The 21,926-nt window shown below is 41.1% G+C and overlaps 1 protein-coding gene and 1 long non-coding RNA gene across 4 annotated transcripts in view; one reads left to right on the top strand and one right to left on the bottom strand.

The window, feature by feature from the left end:
• The window catches only part of CALCR (calcitonin receptor), a 170,429-nt gene that overhangs the window by 128,597 nt on the left and 19,906 nt on the right, over positions 1-21,926 (top strand). For all 3 annotated transcript variants that reach the window (XM_068673964.1, XM_068673963.1, XM_068673966.1), the window contains exons 8-11: positions 13,982-14,135; positions 19,283-19,343; positions 19,444-19,510; positions 21,671-21,889. In XM_068673964.1, the coding sequence (XP_068530065.1) occupies positions 13,982-14,135; positions 19,283-19,343; positions 19,444-19,510; positions 21,671-21,889 (501 nt within the window). The remainder of the gene's footprint in view (positions 1-13,981; positions 14,136-19,282; positions 19,344-19,443; positions 19,511-21,670; positions 21,890-21,926) is intronic.
• Positions 15,741-18,131, bottom strand: LOC137852334 (uncharacterized). Its single transcript, XR_011093772.1, has 2 exons — positions 17,079-18,131; positions 15,741-16,919 (listed from the first exon to the last, which is right to left on the bottom strand). It is a non-coding gene; the product is annotated as an uncharacterized lncRNA (long non-coding RNA).

The raw sequence follows: 21,926 nt of genomic DNA, 5'->3' as shown, positions 1-21,926 counted from the left end.
CCAGCTCTGATCTTGCTCTCTAACAGAGCCACTGCTTGGTGCTCACAGCCCTGGCTGATGAGAAATTAATGCGAGCCTGGGAATCTCTCAAGTTATGTCACAACACTGATCAGCTCGTCTTCTAATAAGATCATTCAATTATGGCTCAACCATTTATCTGCTTCTAATTTTATGAAAGCAATTAAAGATTGGCACCTGATATTATCTGATCACGTGTATGTCTCTCAGACGTGTGCTACCAGTTAAGTAAGCTAATTAAAGCAGGAAATATATAGACTAAAGAAAAGATCACCAGTTCCAGGGACCATATGGAGATTAAAAAATAAAACAGCAAAAGAATAATTAAAATATCACACATTTTGTTTCCCCTTAATGCATAGCATCATCTGTGCATGTCCTCTGCAAGTGATGAAGTGAAAACACAGTTGATATTTGAAGATACAAGGCTGGCACATAGTATCGGGCACCTAAATTGAAGATCTTTACCTCAGGGTTAAGAATGATACTTCCTGACAGTAGAAGTAAATAATCTGAAGTGGTTCAATTAAAAGCTGAGGTCACAGCAAGGACTCCTGTCCTGTAAGATTTCATTAAAAATCTGTATCCAGTACCTTGGGGCTACAGCCTTCTTTAGAGTGAATTCTGGTGCCCAGTGAAGTCAATGACAAAAAGCTCTCAGAGGCTTTGTTAAAGCCACGTAGGCACAGGACAGATGATGGGGCGCTGAACATCACCCGATGAAAAACCCCCACTTCCATTGCTATGGCAGTGGGCACTATAGGATTACAGAAGTGATTGCCTTTGGAGCCATAGCAACCCCAGAGCAGTGCAGAGGTTGATGCATGCAGTCAGCTTTCAGGTCATGGCCCAGACTACAGAGAGGGCCCAGGCTGCTCAGATCCCAAAGAAATCAACAGATGGAAATCAATCGAGTGAGTGCCTTTCACTGATGTTGGGTTAGCAAACCTGGACTTGGCTGTTCAGCTAGGCACATGCTTAATTGCTTTGATGAACAAAAAGGCTTTATTTTGCACTTTCTTCTTCCAAACACAATTTGCATGTGTTTGGCCCAGCAGAGAATTGCTGTCTAGAGGTGAGATACAAAACTGGGGGAAAGAGGGCTTGGTGTCTACTCTTTTGGTTCTGCAGTCAGGTATGGGATGAGAGTACACTCACTGCTTGGTCTTACCTCACTTGCTAATGTGTTCAAACCAACATGTGCTCAAACCAGCCCAACGTGTCCACCAGCAGGACTAGCAGTATTCTGCTATTTTAGTGGACTTGTAAATACATGACTGGGAAAAGAAAATGAACTGTCGGGGGTGACTTTAATACGTGGTGAAAACACATATAGTCTCAATATGAGTATTTGAAGACTTAAATTTATGTTGAAAAAAAAATGATTCCATCAGATAGATTACCATAGCATTTTTATTTTAAAGCTGATTAACAGAGCAAATGAAGGCTTTATAGTTTGTATTTCTCCGTGACTGCTACATCCTCTGCTTTATTAAGTCCATTTTAAGACAATTACCTGTGACTTTCTGTAGTTTGCTGAATTTATCCACTTTCCTCCTGTGTGTCTTCTGAGCTTGACAGACCTCTGTGTGTGTGGCTCCTACCTCAAATATATACAGAAATACTGAAGTCTGTAGAAGGAATTTCAAAGAGTCACAGATACCACTTATTTATGGCCATCTACAAAGATGAAGTTGATGGTATTTAGTCAGCAAAATAATAAATGTGTTTCCACCCCAATATTTCCTGCTTCTTTTTCCTGCCTAAAGTTTCACAATGGATTTTAAATATGCAATGTCATGGGGAAAAAATTACAGTGAATACGTACTTACAAGGATATCAACATATCCATATCCTTTGAAAAGAAGAAAGAAGGTTCTGTTAAATAACCAAGAGAAAAGACAGGAAAAGAGGAAAACCATCTGCATCACCAAGACACTCACATTCTCCCTGGATCTAGATACAAAAGATGTGACGCAATCCAAAGAATCATTTACATGAGGAGAGGTCATATTGCATCCTTACATACTTGCTGCAAAGACTGTTACAATTATTCTTCTCATATAAATTGGTAAGTCAAACAACTTTCTCAATACATCCTAATTTTATTTTTTCCTCATTTTTCCTGCTTTCTGGTTAAGTAATTCTCTCTCCCTCAGATTTTTCTGGATCTGAAATTATGGAAGACATTGAAGATATGAGCCCAAATGGCTGTACAAGAAGCAAAGAAAAAGGTTCAGGTTTTCTTGAACAAAGGTTCAGGTTTTCTTGAACAAAAAGAAACAGGAACACATACATGAACACTTGTATCAATATATTGAAAACCATTGTGTGAGCTGATTTTGTGCATCTTGTATCTGAATTAGCAATTGCATTAATTGTACTGTTACTGGAACAGATTTTATAGGGAGGTGTGTCTTCTTTTTTGGGAATGACATACTGAAGAAGGGTGATCTGTGAACAACACATTATGTTCTCTATTAAAAAGTCTGGAAATATAAATAAAAATCTTGCTGCCTAATCTTTTAATACAGCCTCGTATATCAGATCTGTATTTGTCATTTTTCTTATTCCACAGACTAGTAATTTTAATACTGAATACTGATGGAGATAAAGGAAGATGCAGCTAATGACTGGAGAGATAGCTCAGCTAATAAGAATCTGAATAATTGATCAGTTGCACAGGCACCGATATGTTTGTAGATGGGACTATGTTTGGCCACAAGTCAGTATTTAGAAATGCTTGAGAAAGAGCTTTAAGAGATCTTATTGTATTTTTATCCCTCTGTTGTTCTAATGGAAAGAATACCTTTCTCTTCTTTCTCAAGGCAGTTCTGTAGGTGCTTCATCTTTTGTGTATTAGTTTTCCCCTTGCTTCTGGCATTGTGTGGTGTGAAAGTTTCAAATTCAACTGCAGTTTTACAGAGTCAATATCAAGGAGCAGTGCCCCCCTGGGAGCTCCTGGGAGCCCTGTGTGGGCTCAGCTCTTGCTGAGGTGGAAAATGCCCTGGACATGGAGTATGAAATGCTGATGCCTGTTCTTGCCTCCGTGTATATATACACTGTAAATATCCTGAGCAAGTTTACCACTCTACCTGATGAAGCAGTGTGTTCTTCCTCCCTCTAACAGGACCAGCAGCATGCAGTCCCTTCCCCTTTCCAAGCATTTCCCATTAGCATTTCCATCTATAAAGCAAAGCCACAGTAGTAGTAATTTTTAAAGAATTAGTATTCTCATGGACACTAAAGCACTGTAAATAATCTCACCAGTTACTAATTAAATTGAAAATTATGACTGCCCGATCATATTAGGCTTTCCTCCCTATCAGGGTAAAACAGTGGAAATAAAAAGCTGAGTTGTGTGGAAAAATGGAGTGTATAAAATGTAGTTACTGTGATTTGTGGGGTTTCAACACTGTTGACTTTCCCTGTTCTCAAAGGAATAAGCAGGGAATGAGAGCCAAGAAGACAAAGGAGATTCACAGCATTTCAGGAACAGTGTTAATTTTAGGTCTTTGTACCATATAAGTGTTATCTTCCTCAGTATTACAGCCGCATTTTGTATCTTGTTTTCAATTTTTCTGATGTAGACTGGCAGAGCCTTGGGGCTTTTAAAATGTGTGTTTCTTAAATGGGAAGTCCATGGCTGATACCAAGGAAGACAAATGGAAAAATGCTGGTCTGTGTGACTGTGTTTGCCTCAGTAGTCCCAGCAGCCCCCAAGGGAAACATTAGGGTAGAGCTCCACAAAGGAGAAGGGCACTTTGATCCTCTGAGCTGTTTCACGTGCTATGCTTAGGGTAAAGCTTCAGGAGGCTCCATTCTCGTTAAATTAAATTGATTCTTTATTACAGTAACTATTTTGAGAGCTTTCCAGTCACTCTCAAAGCATCTCCAGAGGCTTTCATCTTAGTACATCTTTTTTCTCCATCCTTTTTCTAGGTAGAGTGCATACAGGGGCCTCTGCAGCCAGTGTAGCCCCAAAGAGATGACAGAAATCTATTCTAGAGTATTGTATACATGCAAAAGAGAACAAAGACCAAACTGGAAGCAGAGGATTATTGGCTAGTGCCAGGTCATGTCTCCTGAGTCTTCCAGTATATCTTCTGCACTAGGAGAGGGTCAGTGTTCTTGTGAAAGCTGTAGTTATCTTCCCTAGGAGCCTTTCACCTAATGAAGGCTATATGTGAATATACGTGTGAATTTGTACAAATTTGTATAGATTTTGTGCATTTGAAAATTATATTTGTGTATTAACTTCACTAGTACAAACTGGCTCAGCAAGGTTGGCCTGGGGAGAATAAAATGTATTACTTGCTTTTGTGTAAGTCAAAGAGGGACACAGTTGGCCTCCAGTTATGCCTGTTGCAAGCTCTGTTGAACTGAAAGGGTTTCCACCAGTTGTGTGTCTCACCAAGCTGTGTTCAATGATGAAATTCTGGTACCTTTTGTTCTGCTCCCAAGTGAGCACAAGTGCCTGTGTGGGCAAGTGAACCAAATGCTTTAATCCATCAATTACAAGCAAAGGACTGAGGCTGTGCTTAGGACTCTGCAGGTGCCCCAAAATAATATTTTTTGACATTTCAAATAAGTACCCAAATCCCATCCATTTTCCTTTCCCTGGGCTGGTACATGAACACCAGCATTCAAGCTGGTGCATTCAGAATTCAGGTATCCCATCCCTCCCATTTCCTCAGTGACATCTGCCTGTCTTGTAATTGTCTTTTGCCATGAAAGTAGAGAAATGCAGGTATTTGGCTGGTACAAGGTCTTTTCTGACACAGTAAATGCTATTCCATAGATAGAAGAGTCACAAACTATCTTTCGAAACAGGAACCAGTGTAGTCCCTAGCATCTTTATATATATATATATAAATAATATAAATAATATATATATATATATATTTATAATATATATATAAATATATAAATAACGTGTGTATATATATATACATGTATATATATACACACATATTTTTTTAAGAAAAAAAAAAGTGTCACAGGTAATTACATGGGAAATCATTAGAAAGAGAGGGTGATCAGGAGCTAAGGACCATTTCCAAATTGTACCACAAAGCACTGTCACATTTCTGAGGTTCATCAGTGCAGTGGCTGAGCTCATGAGAGGTGCAGACAGGCACAGTCCCTGATGTGCATGTGTCTAGATAAGAGGAACATCATTCACTATCACTGTCCCTCAGGAGGCAACCATCCTGCTACCACTGCATTTCTCTAGCATCAGCAGAATTGCTGATATATATGATTATCAGCGTATAATTCACAGCATTCACTGTCTCTCCCTCACCAGTCCTGCCCAGCCCTGTTAAGACACAGAAGTGAGGAAAATGGAGCGGTACCATGCAGGATATGCAGGGACAGGATCTCCTGCTCTCCAGCTCCTGCTGGAGATCTGCTGCCGCTTTCCTGTGCCTGTGAGCAAAGGCAGGTTTCCTCCAAGGGAAAATAAACCTCCTCAGAGGCAGAGAATGGCTGTGGCTTTGGTTCAAAAATGTATATTCACCTTCAAGAGGATGAGTAATACTAGCATAATGCTGCGGTAATTCAAATGTAAATCCGAATTTCTTCTTCCATCCTCAGGAAGATGAAGTCTTCTCACCTCTATGAAGTTCAATTAGATTAATGCAGAATAAGGGGTGTGTGAATTCAGAAGCAGCCAATATTCAAAAGAACTCTGACAAATTTTCAGGCTGGAATAATATCTGCATTCATTTTAAGACAGAGCTGTCAGGGTGTAAATGGCATGAAACAGAGCAGTAATTCCCATCATTTTTTCCCAAGGTCTTTATATTCTTGTTTATTTGCTCAAAACTCCCAGAGTAATGGAGGAAACAAAGTACCATGTAATCCTGGTGGTGTCAGATTCACGGATGGGATGTGCCATGTCATGCCCAGAATATGAAGTATGGATGATTAAAGGACATTCACAGCACTCAGAAACTACAATTCTGTGAAGAACACTTGTGGTTTGTATGGAACAACTATATCTGGGCTGAAAAGAAGTCAGCCAGCCACAATCTCTGAGAAGGATCTGAGCTTTCTCAACAAAGTTATTATGGTTGCTTTCTCAATGGGAAAGCACCATCAAATTAACAGCTGGCATCAGGAAGAGAAAAAAAAAAAGGGTTTAAGAGACTAAGAATAAGTATTTATTTTGGGACAGATTTCCTCATCTTGTTTTCCTCAATAATTATTCTGTCTACACTGCAGTTGTTTTCCCTTCTTTTAAAGCAGTATCTTTTAGTAGGCTCAAGTATCAAAACTGTTATAGCATCATGGAAGAAGGGATGGTAGCTTTCATGTAGACCCCCCAAGGTATTTCATGTCAAAATAACCCAGATTCCATCAGGCCCTTTGGATGGTATTTCTGCAGTGTTTTCTCTACGTGTGACCACTCATTTAGAAGGCTGACTGGTATTTCCTCCAGAAATGTGATTCCAGAAAGGCTCTTGTACTGCAAAAATCCATCACGGTCCTGAAGCTGAAGGCATCAGATGCTGGGGCTTGTTCCCGGGTCTTTGGGTTGCATCTTTTCTGCTTAGGTAAGGAAGACCCTCGTGCTCAGCATGGATGGAGACCACGCTGCAGATTTAAATGTCCCTGTGTAAAGTCTGATTTAACCTGTCGGTCTGCCAAGTCTTTACACACCTGAACTGTCTGTGGACCCTGAAGGTGCTGCCACTGTGGCAGTGAGAAGTGGGCACCCCCCAAAAAAAAATGTCACCAACATCAGCAAAGTCTCTGCACACCCAGCCTTGCTGTGTAACACCTTTTGTTAGATTTCCTTCCTAACATGCTGCATGTTTAGCAGCTCCGTCTAGTGTGCAGAAGAGAAAGCCACCTCTCCAGTAACTCGCCTTGCTGTCCCCAGCTGACCCAACAGTTCTCCTGTCTGGCCACAGTGGCCATGAGCAGCCACCAGGGTTTTCATGTGAGCTTGTCATAGCAAAATACTTTCTGGCTGTATGTGCAGGATGAGTGGATCTTCTATAGATTTGTGCTCAAATTCATGACGTTAACTCAGAACATCTGTACAAGAAAGATATGTATATTTTACCCTGAGAAGTAAACAGTAGTAGTCCCTGGAAGACTGTTGGTACTTCATGGTGTGGAGTTGTGCTTGACTGATTTCCAACATCAACCCCTGGCAACAGGTCACCCTAGAAAAGACACTGGAGCAGAGTCCAAATGTATCCAGAGAGTTAAACATCCATAAGTGTTTAAGTTCAGGTATGGCTTACTCACAGTTGGACACCTGTAGTGTAGTTGTGTACAGCTGAGCTACTCACCGCATGCTCCTTTTAGCCAAAGGTAGACATAAGCACACTCAAGGCACAATCTACCTCACTTATTTTAGATATCTCATTTAGGATGAACTAATTTTTGTTCTAATCTTCATCAGCTGTACTAAGCCGGCATCTTTTGACTACAGAAGAGATCACTTAGGTATCTGTACTTCATCTCACAGATCCTAGCTGCAGCATTAGAAAATCCCTGGAGCATTTAATGGGATCATGGAGTGGTTATAGCCATATCGTCAAGGCCATATGCATATTGATGATCCTTATGGGTCCCTTCCAACTCGGGATATTCTGTGATTCTATGATCTAGTCCCCAGGAAACGCAGACCTACATCTTATACCTCAAACCTAAGCGTTAAGTATAATTATATAGGTTGCTAGAGGTACTCCATGCAGCATTAAACTGGACTGGCTCAGGCTGTGACAACAGCATGTCCAGAGCAGGCAGAACTTTGATATGGCTGCAAAACCAACCCAAGGTACTGCATCAGCACTTTTGGATAGTAGCTTCTTCCATGTCCCAGCCTCCTTTGTCCAGTGACTTGCGCTCAGGTGTGACAGTGGAGGAGAGGTGCCTGGAATAATGCAAGCTCTTACACCTTATTAAGGATGACCTCCTATCGTTGTGAGAAGATGGCAGCGGATCTTGTGAGTGCTTGGACTCCTTTCCAGTCCAAATGAAGAGTGGGTCAAGTGTTTCCTCTACTATTTGTTAGGCTACCCTGACTGCCTCAGTCAGTCCACTTCCTATTCAAGATTCCTTCCTGAAAAGCTGCCTGCCTCTGACAACCCCAGTGCCCACTCAGAGACCAACCTAATAAAACCAATTGAGCATGAGGAGGCTGCCCTTTGTCCTGCCTCACACCCTGCTTCCTGCGGTGCCAGTGGCCCTTGCACACCAGCACTGCTGGGAGCACCACATGGACCCCACAGGAGCCCAGCCCTGTCCTGCAGGATTCAAAGCTACAGCCCCAGGAGAGCAATCACTGTGGCAGGATGCATGGATGAGGCTGGATTAATCACTGTGCCGGATGCCTAATTCTGGGCTGGCTGCCTTTCTGGAGTGTAGGCATGGACAGGGATGCTGTTAAAAATATCCCTCGTTGCTTAATTCCATATTTTGTTTTCTTGTAACACAATCTAGGATCCCTCTGAGCAATTGTGTACATTTTGTTCTGTAAATGGTTTAAAAGTATATTAAAACATTAATCTTAGCCTGAGCCCCTGTGTGCCAGGTTTCTGACTGGAACACAATTTAACAGATGACTCATAGTAGATATATTGTATAATGGTATGACGTTCTGATAGTTGGTGATTTACAGCTACAATAGTTAGCATCTTGCTTTGGAAAGTCCTTTTATTGCTTATTTGTGTAACATATGGATACTGGGAATTAAAGAACATTTTCATAGAATAGTGTTCTAATAACCACAAAAATAATGTGTAAGGCAGGTCAATAACCAAACTTCGCATTACTCCTTCAATATGCTAAGTTAAGAATGTCTGCGAATGCATTTTATTGCCTTCAGACTGAATTGGAATAAATCATGTCTGGCCTCTGTAGCAAGCAGCATGAAGAGAGAAGAGCTGCTGTGCGCTGGGGTGTTTTGCAAAAGTGAAGAGGAACCTCGCTAACTGATTTTCAGAAAGGGTGAATATGCTTATTTCCCTTTAAACAAAGAAATGCACAGCTCTAGTGATGGCCCATGTAGCTGGCTTGGTTGAAAATTAATAACCTTATTTGGCCTATTCTTACCAATTTATTTCTTTCAAATGTCAGCCTGGGGCATTTCAATAGATGGAGACCAACTGAGAAGAGAGGCTTCATTATGCACACTATCAGGCTATCTTGCCCTCATTTTTCATAGGCCAGGCTCTGCAGAGTTGGCAAGGACTGGTGTGAAACACAGACCTCCCAGCATGCCAGCCTCAGTCCGCTCACCAATTGCAGGAACACGGACGCACAGGACTCTGTACGAGTTTCCTTTCTTATGATAAATCTTAGCATTTTTATTCAGACTGAATTACTAGGCAGACCTACTCAAAAACAATTAGCAGTTAATTTTATGTTACATTTTGTTATTATTGTTGAAAGCAGTATTCTGTCCTTTATGTGGTCTGAGTGTTTTGGTTTCATTTGCCCTAATGGGTAACGATGGTGATTAATGCTGATGCTTTCTGTCTATAAACTGTCAACCAATAACCAGGGAGAGTCCTAACAGAGAAATGACATGTACGTACATGTGCATTGTGGTAAGGGGCTGTTAACTTAACCAAGGAGCATGTCATGCCAAGTACACTGCAGTGCCATTGCAGGGTCCTGCATAGGCAGACGGAACTTTGGGATTCCCCTGACAGGTCTGCAATATTAACAGAATTTATAATACACTAATAAAACCTGAAAAAATCACAGGCATCAGTTCTATCTCCTTCTTGTAAAAGAAGAATATATTTTTTTTTTTTTTTTTTTTTTCTTTCTTCCCCATTAAATTGTTTCAGCATCTTTTTGAAGTTCTTTCATTAGCTCATTCTGCAGCTGAGGTATTCATAAGAGTTACAGAACTCTTAGCAATATTTTCAAGACAGGAAAATATGCCTGACCATATTCTTATTGGCCTCCTTTCCCACTGAGCAGTTAGCCAGAATTCATCATAGAACCACAGAATCACAGAATGGTTTGGGTTGGAAGGGACCTTAAAGAACACCCAGTTCCAACCCCCTGCCATGGGCAGAGACACCTCCCACCAGACCAGGTTGCCCAAAGCCTCATACAGCCTGGTCTTGAGCACTGCCAGTGATGAGGCATCCACAGCTTCCCTGGGCAACCTATGCCAGTGTCTCACCACCCTCTGAGTAAAGAATTTCTTCTTAACATCTAATCTAAAACCCACACTCTTTTAGTTTAAAGCTGTTATTCCTTGTCCTGTCAGCACACTCCCTGACAAAGTCCCTCTCCAGCTTTCCTGTAGGCCCCCTTTAGGTACTGGAAGGTTGCTGTAAGGTCTCCCTGGAGCCTTCTCTTCTCCAGGCTGAACGACCCCCCTCAACCATAGGAGAGGTGCTCCAGCCCTCTTATCAGTTCTGTGGCCCTCCTCTTGACTTATAACTTCCATGTTAACTTCTAAGACTTCCATGCCCTTCATGTGGTGGGAGCCCCAGAGCTGAACTCAGTGCTCCAGGTGGGGTCTCACAAGAGTAGAGGGGGAGAGTCCCCTCCCTTGCTCTGCTGGCCATGCTGCTTTTGACGCAGCCCAGGATATGGTTGGCTTTCTGGGCTGCAAGAGCACGTTGCCAGCTCATGTTGAGCTTCTCATCAACCAGCACCGCCAGCCTCTATTTGTGCTTGGGACTGCCAGCCCAGATGGCCAATTCAGGCCTATTTAGGGCCACTGCAGATTGTTTTCATGGGGACAGAAAATAAACAATAAAGGACATCTTGGGTGCTGTCCTGCAGATCTGTTCAAGAACTTTCTTGAACATTTGTGTTCATCAGTGCCATGAGAACAAATAGCAGTATGCCGCCTCCCTGTTCACAGAACCTGTCTCTTGCCAGGCAGCATTCTGCCAAAAATAGTGTCTTATTTTTGCCTGTCCTCCCAGAAACATAGGAGCTGCTTTCTGAACTGGTTACCTGGTTTGGGGGATTTCCTGATAATTGTATCCCACTTTCCTTTGCTGCACAACCACCATCTTGTGCAGCATAATGCTGTCTGTCTCCACTCTCTTTACAAGAGAAGCATTTCTCTGTTCCTTTGCTGAGGGTACAGGCACACCAGCCAAAGCAGCAAATTTACAGAGCTGCATGAGAAAGGACCAGCTATTTCCTTTCAGCCTGCCCTGCTTGTGAATTAAACACCAGTAGCTTAAGTCATTTGCACATCCACACACCAAGAGATGATGACATCTTACTCTCTCCATCATGAGTGCTCATAGTAGCAGTAGCAGTAGAACTAGTAGTATTGGTGTTGTGATAATTCTTTGAGTCCTGGATCTGAACGTGCTGCACATTGTATGAGACATAAGTGCAGAGCCTCTGCCACAAAGAGCTTACCAACCAAACATGTTTGATTTCAACAGAAGACAAAACACCTAGATCTTTAAAAAAATAAAAAATAAATCAAAGTTATTGAGCATGGAGGTGATGGAAGATTTGCTCCTGTGTCATCTTCCAGTTTCATTTTACTCATTTCTGTAAGAATAAACACTTCATAAAACCTACTAGTTCTGCAATTTTCCTGGCTAAGGCTGGTGTATGCTGAGATGTGCAATTACATCTGTCATGTTTTGTTCACACCATGTATGAATCCAGTTCTCATCAGTAACAGGTTCTTTTCATTTACATGCTCTGATCTAAGAAAAACACTCTCTTTTCATTGTAGGAAAATATTTCTACTGCTGAACTTAGCCACAGCTGAGGCCTGCTGCGTTTCTTAGCTCATCCAAAGTGAAGATTAATTTTCACTGTAGTTTGATTAATAGAAATTTAACATAATTCATCTCAGTGCATTGCTGTGCTTAAACTATTTGTGTTAACTTTTTCAGATTCATTCTAAAATTAATGTGATGTGGATCCAAGTACTAATCATGCACATCCTTCATGTCTTGCCAACAGTAGTCTGTAACTTACTGCATAGCAAGTGATTACATTACTAAAAGAGTCATGAGCTGTCTGCATAGCCATTACTCTAAAAAATAGGTACTTCATTTTATTTTAAAGCCACAAGTGATAGTTCATGTGGAGGGCACAGGAAAGAAAGAAGTGCTCAGAGCAGCTCCTCCAAGGAGAAGCCCACAGGCAACCACAGGGAACCACGTGGACGTCCATCCCGAGGCATAGCCAATCTTATCAGAACTGTCTGGGGAACAGCTGTCATTGCTCATAAAGTTCACTCATTTTTTGCAGACTGATAGAGCTGACTTTTGTCAGGGAGAGGGCCACCTGAGCATGGCCAGGCTTTGGGAAGCTTCTGCCAGGCAGGGCAGTCCTTGCAAGAACTGGTGATTGGTATGGGAAATGGAGGGAGGCCAGAGGCCAGCTGAGGGGTTGCATCATGCCTATGCAAGGGAGCCAGGTAAGAAACATTGACCCAGCTGTGTGAAAAACAGTCCAAACATGATTAAAGAACCTTAATGAACACATCTGCCATCAGAAAAGAGCAAATCCTTCTTAATCCTTTTTTTTTTTTTTTTTTTTAACCTTCTTATACCACTCTACAACCTTTTTTCAGCATATTCTGTAGAAACTGTTCTGACACAGCGTGGAAAAAAAAAATATGGCTGCTTTGTCCTGTGTGATGAGCAGAAAAAAAATGAAATGGCAAAAACAAAGCAAAACAAACTGTCCTTCAAGTTATTCCTGTCAGAATCCTTTAACCTATCCTATCAATATTTCTGTATTTTCATGAGCACCAAACTGAACTGTAAAATTGAAATAGAACTACAGAACTAAAGGCCCACTTTCTGGCAATTGGCTCGGGAATGTTTTTCAGCAATAGAAGATCGTATGGCTCTCAAACATACTTTTCTGGTCCAGAGGAGCACCCTGAGTTCCTCAGATAGACACAGAGTGCACAGTCCTCTCCTTGCTGAATAGATGAAATGTCAACTTCAGAGAGGCAAGTCAGTCCTAAAAACTTTTCTTACAGTCCAGGTAATTAGCTTGGGAAAATCTGCTGAAGCGAAGGGGAAGGAATATTTTCCTGTGGCCATAGATAACAACTGACACTTTGCCATCACTGCAGTGACCTCAGATTTCTGCATAGCTGCTGCTGGTCCCTGAGGAGCTCTCTGCGGGCACAGCATCACCCTCCTGCTCCTCCTGGGCAACCTGGTTGCTGGGGACACAGTGGAAGTAGATGGACATCAGATCCTTTCAGAACAGGAATGGTGTTGTCCCACACCGGCTTGCAAATGGACACAACATGTTTCTCTCCACCAGCAACTCAAAGCCACAATCTCTCACTGTATGTCTGCAAGCTTATCTGAACTGCAAGCGGGAACCACTTGCCAGCTTCACTGGCTCCATTTAGCTCTACATGTATGTATATTTTCATTATTTGGACAAAATAAAGTAAACCTATATTATCACAAAGAGGCCAGGCCAGTAACCTGCATACCCTACCAAAAATACCTCTGTTGCTCACAGCACTGATCCTTCCCAAAAGAGTGAGTTCAGAGCTGGGTGTCACTTAAAGAGTGAGCAATTGGGAGAGCTGAGCAAGCCTTAGAAAAGTTTGATTAAAAGCGAAAGAAGTAATCCAAACTGGAGCTCCAAGTTACTGTTTTTTCTTGTCCTTCTAGATCGAGTTGCCTGTTTCACTTCTTGAAATCATCAGACAGACAGCTTTTGAAAGTGTTTTTTGTTGTTGTTGTTGTTGTTGTTGTTTGTTTGTTTTTTCATAGTAGTTTTTGGAGTGCTGATACATTTTTTACAATTCTGTGAAGGTTGTTTGTTCCATTCATCTCATTTTCAGAAGTTTAAAATCCCTGTCACTGAGATGCTGAAGAGACCCAAGAACTGGGCATTTTTGTTTCACTTTGTTTTCTTATGTTAGCATTCTTAAGTTTCAAATGTTAGAATTAACGTTGCCTGCTTAGATGCAAAATGATGGTCAAGTGTTCACATTTTTTCATTCATCTCACAGGTAAGCTGCAAAGTGCTGCAATTCTTCCACCAGTACATGCTAGGCTGTAACTACTTCTGGATGCTCTGCGAAGGGATTTACCTTCACACGTTAATTGTGGTGGCAGTGTTTGCTGAGGAGCAGCGTTTGCACTGGTATTACCTCTTGGGCTGGGGTATGTATGGCATGATGCATAGCAAACTAGTGAATTCTTTCAGATGTTTGAATTCTTCCAGCACTTACACACCTGAATTGTTTTATTTACACTAGTAGATCATAGCCTAGGGTAGAATTTTTCAGTCCTAAATTTGAGTGTATTTATTTAGATAGGGCCAGACACTCATGAAAATCATCAGGAGTTAGTATCTGTTATTTTCTGCCTCTTGGAATTCACTGAAGGAAATATTTAAGTTTTGTTAAGCAAAACTTTGGGAGAGAAATAGATTTTTATTCAAGCACATCTTTTCTCTGAACAAAACTTGTCTAGTTTTATTGCTTTACATGCAAAAATAATAAACTGCAACTTTACCTATAAAAGTGTACTGGAATGAAAAAAGGAAAATCAGTATCTGTGTCTCACGAAGTAATACACAAGGTATGTAAAGGAGGAACCAGAACTTCTCTGGAACTGAATCAAATATCGGATATGCTTTGACAGATGAAATTTACCCACACAGGAGTAGATAATGTCTCTACTTTTATTTCGTCTAAAAACAGTGATATCTAAAGCATTTCAGAGAACCATACAGTCATAATTTAAGCAAATGTCAATGACATTCTATGAGAGGTTACAAACCCACACACTATTCAAACTATATGTAGTTGCATGCATTCTGCCCAAGAAATCATGTTTTGTCTTTCAACAAAAGCAAACCATGTTTTGCCTTGCTACCTGTTAGAAGCAACAACAGGTATCTATCCTTTGGTCTGCCTGGCCCAGTGAAAGGCCACATAAATACAACCAGTATATTAGAGTGCAGTGCAATCTCTTTTGCATTTAAATCACTATTGTAAATCCAGACACATCAGTGTTGACAGAAAATCATTACTAATAGGTTTTTCCCAGTTTGGGAACTGAATTTCTGGCCTTGTTCCAATTTCTGGTGAGCCAGGCCCCATATCTCAAAACCCACTGGTACAGCCAAGCAGCAGTGATGGATCTTTGTTCATTGTCCCACAGAATTTAGGGACGTTCACTGGCATTTATCTCTTGCAATTCCAGACTGAAGCATGTAGAATTTACTCTATATTTTCCATCCTCTTTGTAAATATCTTGCCTGTTCAACATTATTTCATTTCCAGCAGGAAAATAAAAAACAGTCCTTCTGCTTAGACAGAGGAAAATTAGGAATTAATTAGATGGGAGAAAAATGACCTGGTGCTGAATGTTCTGAAGAACTTTAAAACCCTGACATCAGCTGCTAGTTGGGCGTCCAATACCAGGTCTTATATAGGTGGTAACAGCAAAATAGAAAGTTGTTCCCCGCTTATTTGAATTTTTCATTTAAAAGCCTGGTAACTTATTTTCCTCTTCTAGCACAAGACTTAGTACTCCCTGGATACCTGCATTAAATACCTAGAAAATTAAGCACAATTTTCTAGTTTATATGGAGTATAGTGCCAGAGAACAGTATCCAAGCATGTAAGAATTTATTGTATTTTTTTGAGAATGGCATCTTTTCTGAGAAGAGAGGGAGCTGTCATGCTCTTGGAATGAAAAATTCTATGGAACATCACCAGCTGTTAAAACCTTCCTCAAGAACCATAAATTGAGTTAAAGTTTCTAGACTTTTTCTGTCAATCCAAATAACTGAGCCCTCGTGGAGCAAGCAACTGTGCTATCGGAAAGTTTTCATAGTTCAGAAAATCTGAATATACAAAGTCTGGTAGTGCTCTACTTCTGAAATGGAAGCCCTACCTGAAGAGTAATTTTAAACACTTCCTTCCAGATTAAACTTTTTCTATTTTCATCTCTTGCAGCGTAAGCCTTCTGGAATCATTCTATATCGAATTATGCAGGAGAAAAATGGACATAAACGTATTTTTTTAAGTGACATTCACTTTAGACAGTGCAATTTAATGCAACTGGGCCAGATGGCCTGCCGTTAAAGTTTATGAGCTAGCTGAAATATTGTTGAGAGCATCATGGTGGGTAACTCAGATTAACTGATAACTGATAAGATGCTTGTCAGTATCTGCAGTGCTGCCCTAAAAGTAAACAGGGTGGTGGCTGTGGGAATAGCGTATCTTGAGAGAGAAAAGGTTAATAAAAAAGGACACAACTCTGACTATGAAGCCTGTAGCCTTATTAATGAAACTAAATGGATACTGCCACACAAAAGTACACCTTGTAACTAAAGTAGAAGTCATTATTAGCAATAAGATCTAATTAGGGCTATCTGGCCACCCCTTAAATTTGCATAAATCAGTGTAATTCCACTCTTTCCAGAAACAGTACTCACATTAGGTCTAACTTTAAGCATCTAGCTAGTTAATCAATGGAGAGAAATACATTTCTCCAAAGGGCAATGCAGAGTAACCAGAGCAGGTTGTGCTCTGAATTGTAATTCAAAAGATCAAGGTAAATGTACAACATGAGATGAATATACTGATTATTCATTGTTATAACTAATCCCTATGCAAGAAGATCTGTATTATTTTATTTGGAAAAATCACTAATGACATTTGTAAAATGGCTTTATAAAAAAAAATATTAAAAAAAAAAGAGAAAATATAATACACTTCCATAAAAGGTTGCAGATGATTAGATGATTGAATGGAATCTGACATGGACAGATGTATTTCAAGAATTATGTCTTCAGGTGATGTCCTCTCTGGCAACTGCTGTTGCTGGGAATGTCCTTTTCGTTTGTTATTGTTTCAGCAGGTCAGGAAGTCACCCTTATGCAGAGCAAGATGGGTGCATCCAGCTACAGTCTACTCTGGGTGCTTCAGGCAGCTTCATCCACATAAAAGTGAAAAGAGAATAATTTATTTGGACAGAGCTGACGCAGATTGTCAGTTCAACCATAAATACAATTAAGCATAATTGCCGGATTTTATTTATTTATTTATTCTATATAGAGAACTTGGCATGACCTCAAGGGGTATATCATACCTTTTCTTGTGGTGGCTGGGGTGGAACCTTTTCTACATTGCTCACTGTTCATGTTATAGCTGGGACCCCTGGAGTGATATGGTACACGTTGGGCCACCAAGACCCAACACGCCTTCTTGGCGCTCCCCTTCTTACTGCACATTGCTTACTGCTCATTTGAGCCATAGATGGTCAAGAGTTTCTTACCCTGCAACTGATAAATGAAAACTTTCCGTCGCGTTCTTCAGATTTGCATGTGAATTTGTTGAGCCAAATATTCTAGGCTAATGCATTTAACAGAAGAAGAAGGTCTCGTGGCATCATGGCGTGCACTCTACTCACAATACTCCAGGCCAGAGCTTTCAGATGAAGACTATTTGCTATTACATTACAGATTGGTCCCTTAAAAATGCATTTCAGTCTACATTGTCCATCAACAAAACTGGCTCAGACTTGATTCATTTCCAAAGCAAAAGGATTTTCTTAAGCAGTCAATCCCATAAGGTCACCCTGAGGTTGGAAAATCCTTTCTTTTTGTTCTGAGCTTTTTGTTTTTCTATGATGCATCATCACTCTAAAAAGTCATTCTGCAGCCAGCAGCTCAGTAATCATTTTCTAACAATATACAAAAGAGAAGGCAATCCGCTTTGTTCTCCCACAGCTGCATTGTCCTTTCAAGTACAACTGCAGTAAGAACTTATTTTGGCAGTAGAGCAACAAGTTGTTGCTTAGAGATACCTGGATACCACAGAATGTCCTATTTATATATTTTTTTGACCTCAGTCTCTCTCCAGCATTGTCTGGCCTGTGCTCTGCAGTAAGAACACTGGAGAATTTGGCTAAGGATTCTCTGCCTCATCTAAAAGTGTTTATGAAATCACTAACACCTGAAGAAACAAGGAGCCATGTTCCTCCCTCTGTGACTAATCACTGTATCAGCAGGACATTTTCACATGTGTTTCTTATAACTACAGAATATCCACTCGTCAGAACAAACATGCATGATTTATAGGGAGCAGGCAGCAGTAATACCAAAGATGTCCACAAAGCCCTTTGCAAAGGACAGACAATGCAGTAGATGATGACTCCAGCTGTCTGCGTATATAGGATTATACAAGGTGGGGTCAGTATTTTAGCATGGGTTCCCCTATTACGGGTTTCTAGCCTATTGGAAAGGCAGACTGCATACAAGCAAGCTGAAGGAAGATCAAGAAGAGTGGACCACATTGCCACTCTTATAATGTCGGGGTGGAAACAGGCATTTTATGGCATGAAGCTGTGACAGGAGAGGGTCAGGCTGGGTGTTAGGAAAAGGTTCTTCACTGAGAGGGTGGTTGGGCACTGGGACAGGCTGCCCAGGGCAGTGGTAATGGCACTGAGCCTGTCGGAGTTCATGAAGCATTGGCTCTCAGATGTATGATTTGTTTTTTGGGTGGTCCTGTGTGGAGCCAGGAGTTGAACTCTATGACCCTTGTGGGTCCCTTCTGTGATTCTATGATTTGAGGTGTTCAGTACAGCACGGCATGTTCCCAAGCCTTTGGCCTCATGCAAATTTGCCCTCTTCAGCTCCCTGTCAACACAGTGACTTCCCCTGAGGCATCAGCTGGGCTTCACAGATAAAACAGGAGCTGTGGAGTTATCCCCAGCTCCCCTCCTTGCTGAGATAAACCTGCATGGGATGTGCTTGATGGCACAGGGGATGGGAATCTGCAGAAGCTATCCCAAATCCCCACTCCTATGAATGTCCTGGCTCCACACATTTTCTCTGGCCATGGGCCTCCAAAAAGCAGCTCCTCATGTGTTGTTTATTGCTCCATAATCTGGCATGTGAGTTAATGTGCCTCTCTCTTTCTCAATCCCGATTTACATGGTTATAACAAGTATTCCTGATTTCCCAAGGGAATGCCACACTGAGAACCAAATTGTCTCTGCCTCCATCTCACACTGCTTGCTCACACTCCCTCTTGCATGAGCTACCGTAGCACAGGGGAGCCTGGAAGGAGCTTTGTGAAGCCCCAGGAGAGCATGGCCTGTGGACTTGGCTTCTTCTGTTGGCCTGCCTGAAGCATCACGCTATGCTAGGGTTCTGAGTGTAATAGGATTACAGTTGTGAAAACTGGGATTTCACATATTTGTTTTATGGACAAGAGATGCTGTTAGTGGAAGTGACATATGAAATTGAAACCAAAAACACCGAGTCTGACCTATACCTTTAATTGTTTCAGGGTTCCCTTTAGTGCCAGCATCTATTCATGCAGTTGCAAGAGCCAAATACTTCAATGACAAGTGAGTCGCATGTCTGATTTTGAAGGAATTTACCATTATTTCATTCTGTAACCCACTTTATTTGAGTAAATAATACTCTAATGGTGTATTTCCCTTCCAGCTGCTGGATGAGTGTTGACACTTACTTGCTTTATATTGTTCATGGACCTGTAATGGCAGCTTTACTGGTAAGAATATTATTTGCTGTCAACAGTTTAATAATTATTTTAGAAATGATGCTAATGCTGCAGAGAATATATGCTAATTCTGCTAATTCTACAGAGAGTATAAATTTCTGAGCTTTAAGTATTCTGGTCAAAATGTCAAAGTAGTTAGTGATTTTCTCTATTCAGGACAGGTTCTTTATAATTCTCATAAATCAGACCTGTAAAAAGACCACCCCAAAATAATCAGATTTTAAAGCAAACTGAACCATTGCTTGCTTTTGAAATTCTGGGTGGTCACTCGAATCCATTATAATTCTTTTGTGACAAATGTACTGCATTTAGGTGACATCAATGAGACTTCAATGCCTTTGCTGGGCTGAGTGGAGCGCAAGCTGGTCATTCAGTGCTAGTTTTACTGTTTTCCGCACAAGTATGGTCCAGTGGTAGGGCCAGGAAAGGGACTGAAGTGGGCTGTCTGAGCAGAAGCAACACAGGATGAGATTCAAGGTGCAACTCAGCAACATGTACACATATAGCACGTTCTGTGCCAGTGGTGATGGTTGGCATTGTAACAATGACATTTCTGAAAGGTGCAGAAAGGGTTTTATTCAACCGAAGTCCCAAACTCATCTCAATGTGTCACCCAGATGATCTTGGAGGTCTTTTCCAACCCTAATGATTCAATGATTCTGTAGTCACCAAGTTGCAAATATGTACATCTTAGCTACAAAGAAGAGAGGAGGGGCTGCTTTTATGGAAAAAGAATAATCTTTAACTGTTTTAATAATAAGGCATTATAATTGCTGGCTTGTTATTCTGCTATTTCCAGTTTTATTTTTCTGTAAAAGATGTCAGTGTTCACAGAATGTCCTGCTTGATTGGGCACAAGGATCTCATAGTGACAGCCTGACTCAGAAGAGCTGAGGAATTTCACCTTTGCAGAGTCTTTTTTCCACCTTTCACAGTTACTTCAAGAAATGTAAAACTGAGGGTTAAGCAGAGCGAGTGAAGTCAGAGGAAGATGGAGAATAAGGTTTAGATTTAATGCTGAATGGGACCTCGGAAGTCATTCATTATTCCCTTTTTCCAGTAGAGCACAAATGTAAAATAGTTGAAAGGTCTCTCAGTAGCTAAGAAGTTATGAAATGCTTTACTGAGACTTACTGATTCATGGTTTATTGTTCTGAAAGATCCAAGTGAGATTTCTCATTTATTTATGGATTTGGGGCTATTAAAATAACTATGTTAGTTATGCAGTAAGAAGATACTTATTTTAAAAAAAAATCATTTGGAGAAAACTCTATTAATATTCAGAAGGACAGGTGCCTGATAATATTGTAACAGAGTGGGACAAAGTGAACTGGTTATACTGGAGAAAAAGTCTGCGATACCTGTGGTATTTGCTGTGGCTCATTACTGGCCCATGTCTCCATCTCTCTTACTTCACAGGCTCCCAGCACATTCCACAAGGAGCTGTGAAGCTAGGGCCAAGAGCATATGTACGTGTGCTAAGCACCCACAGCTGGAGTAACTCAGGAAATCAAATATTGAGCTACTCAGAACAGCTGACCAAAATGGTCACAGGCAAAACTCTCTCAGTTATTTGGTATTTCTTCTGTGATCCAGCTCTTTTTAAGTTTTATCTGTGGGCGTTGTACTGTGGGATCCCTACAGTCCCGTGGTAAGCCAGAGCATGTTCCTCAGAGAATATACCTGAGCTTGCAGGCTCCGTATCTCCAGGGATGCCCTGGAGACTTTTGTCTCACCTGCCTGTACACATCTTCAGAGCAGGCCAAAGCAAGATACCTTGGGGACCTCCCCAGTAAGAAGAGAGAATTGGTTACTCTGGGGGCAATTCATCCACCCTACTAAACCTTGAGACGTACATACAAGATGTTTTGTTTCTTAGTAATCCTGAATTTGACCACATCAACATTAAAACAACCTGCCTGTCCTAAGCATCCATTCAGGCAGGTCCCCAGGAAAACACATAGAGCAGCTTAACATCTGTTTTCTGAAGATATTCAGGTACTTTGCAAGGCCTGACTCCTAAGAGGGTGCCTCTTACGAGCAATGATGAAGCTAGAAAGTTGAATTTTAAAGCCATTTATGTGTCCTGTATTTTCAGGTTGAATGCCTGTTTAATTGAATGCTTTCACCTATAATGGCTTTGCTTTACAGGTCAATTTTTTCTTTTTGCTTAACATTGTCCGAGTTTTGGTGACAAAGCTAAGAGATACCCACCGTGCTGAGTCCAACATGTATATGAAAGCTGTCAGAGCCACACTAATCCTGGTGCCCTTACTAGGAATTCAATTTGTTATTATTCCCTGGAGACCAGAAAACCGGCTTGCTGGAGAAATATATGATTACATCATGCATATATTAATGCATTACCAGGTACGTTATATAATAGCAACTTCAGCTGTTGGTGAGG

This window comes from Anas acuta, chromosome 2 (genome assembly GCF_963932015.1).
Source record: "Anas acuta chromosome 2, bAnaAcu1.1, whole genome shotgun sequence".
In the NCBI taxonomy this organism is placed as follows: Eukaryota; Metazoa; Chordata; class Aves; order Anseriformes; family Anatidae; genus Anas; species Anas acuta.
This window is presented reverse-complemented; position numbering and strand designations above follow the sequence as displayed.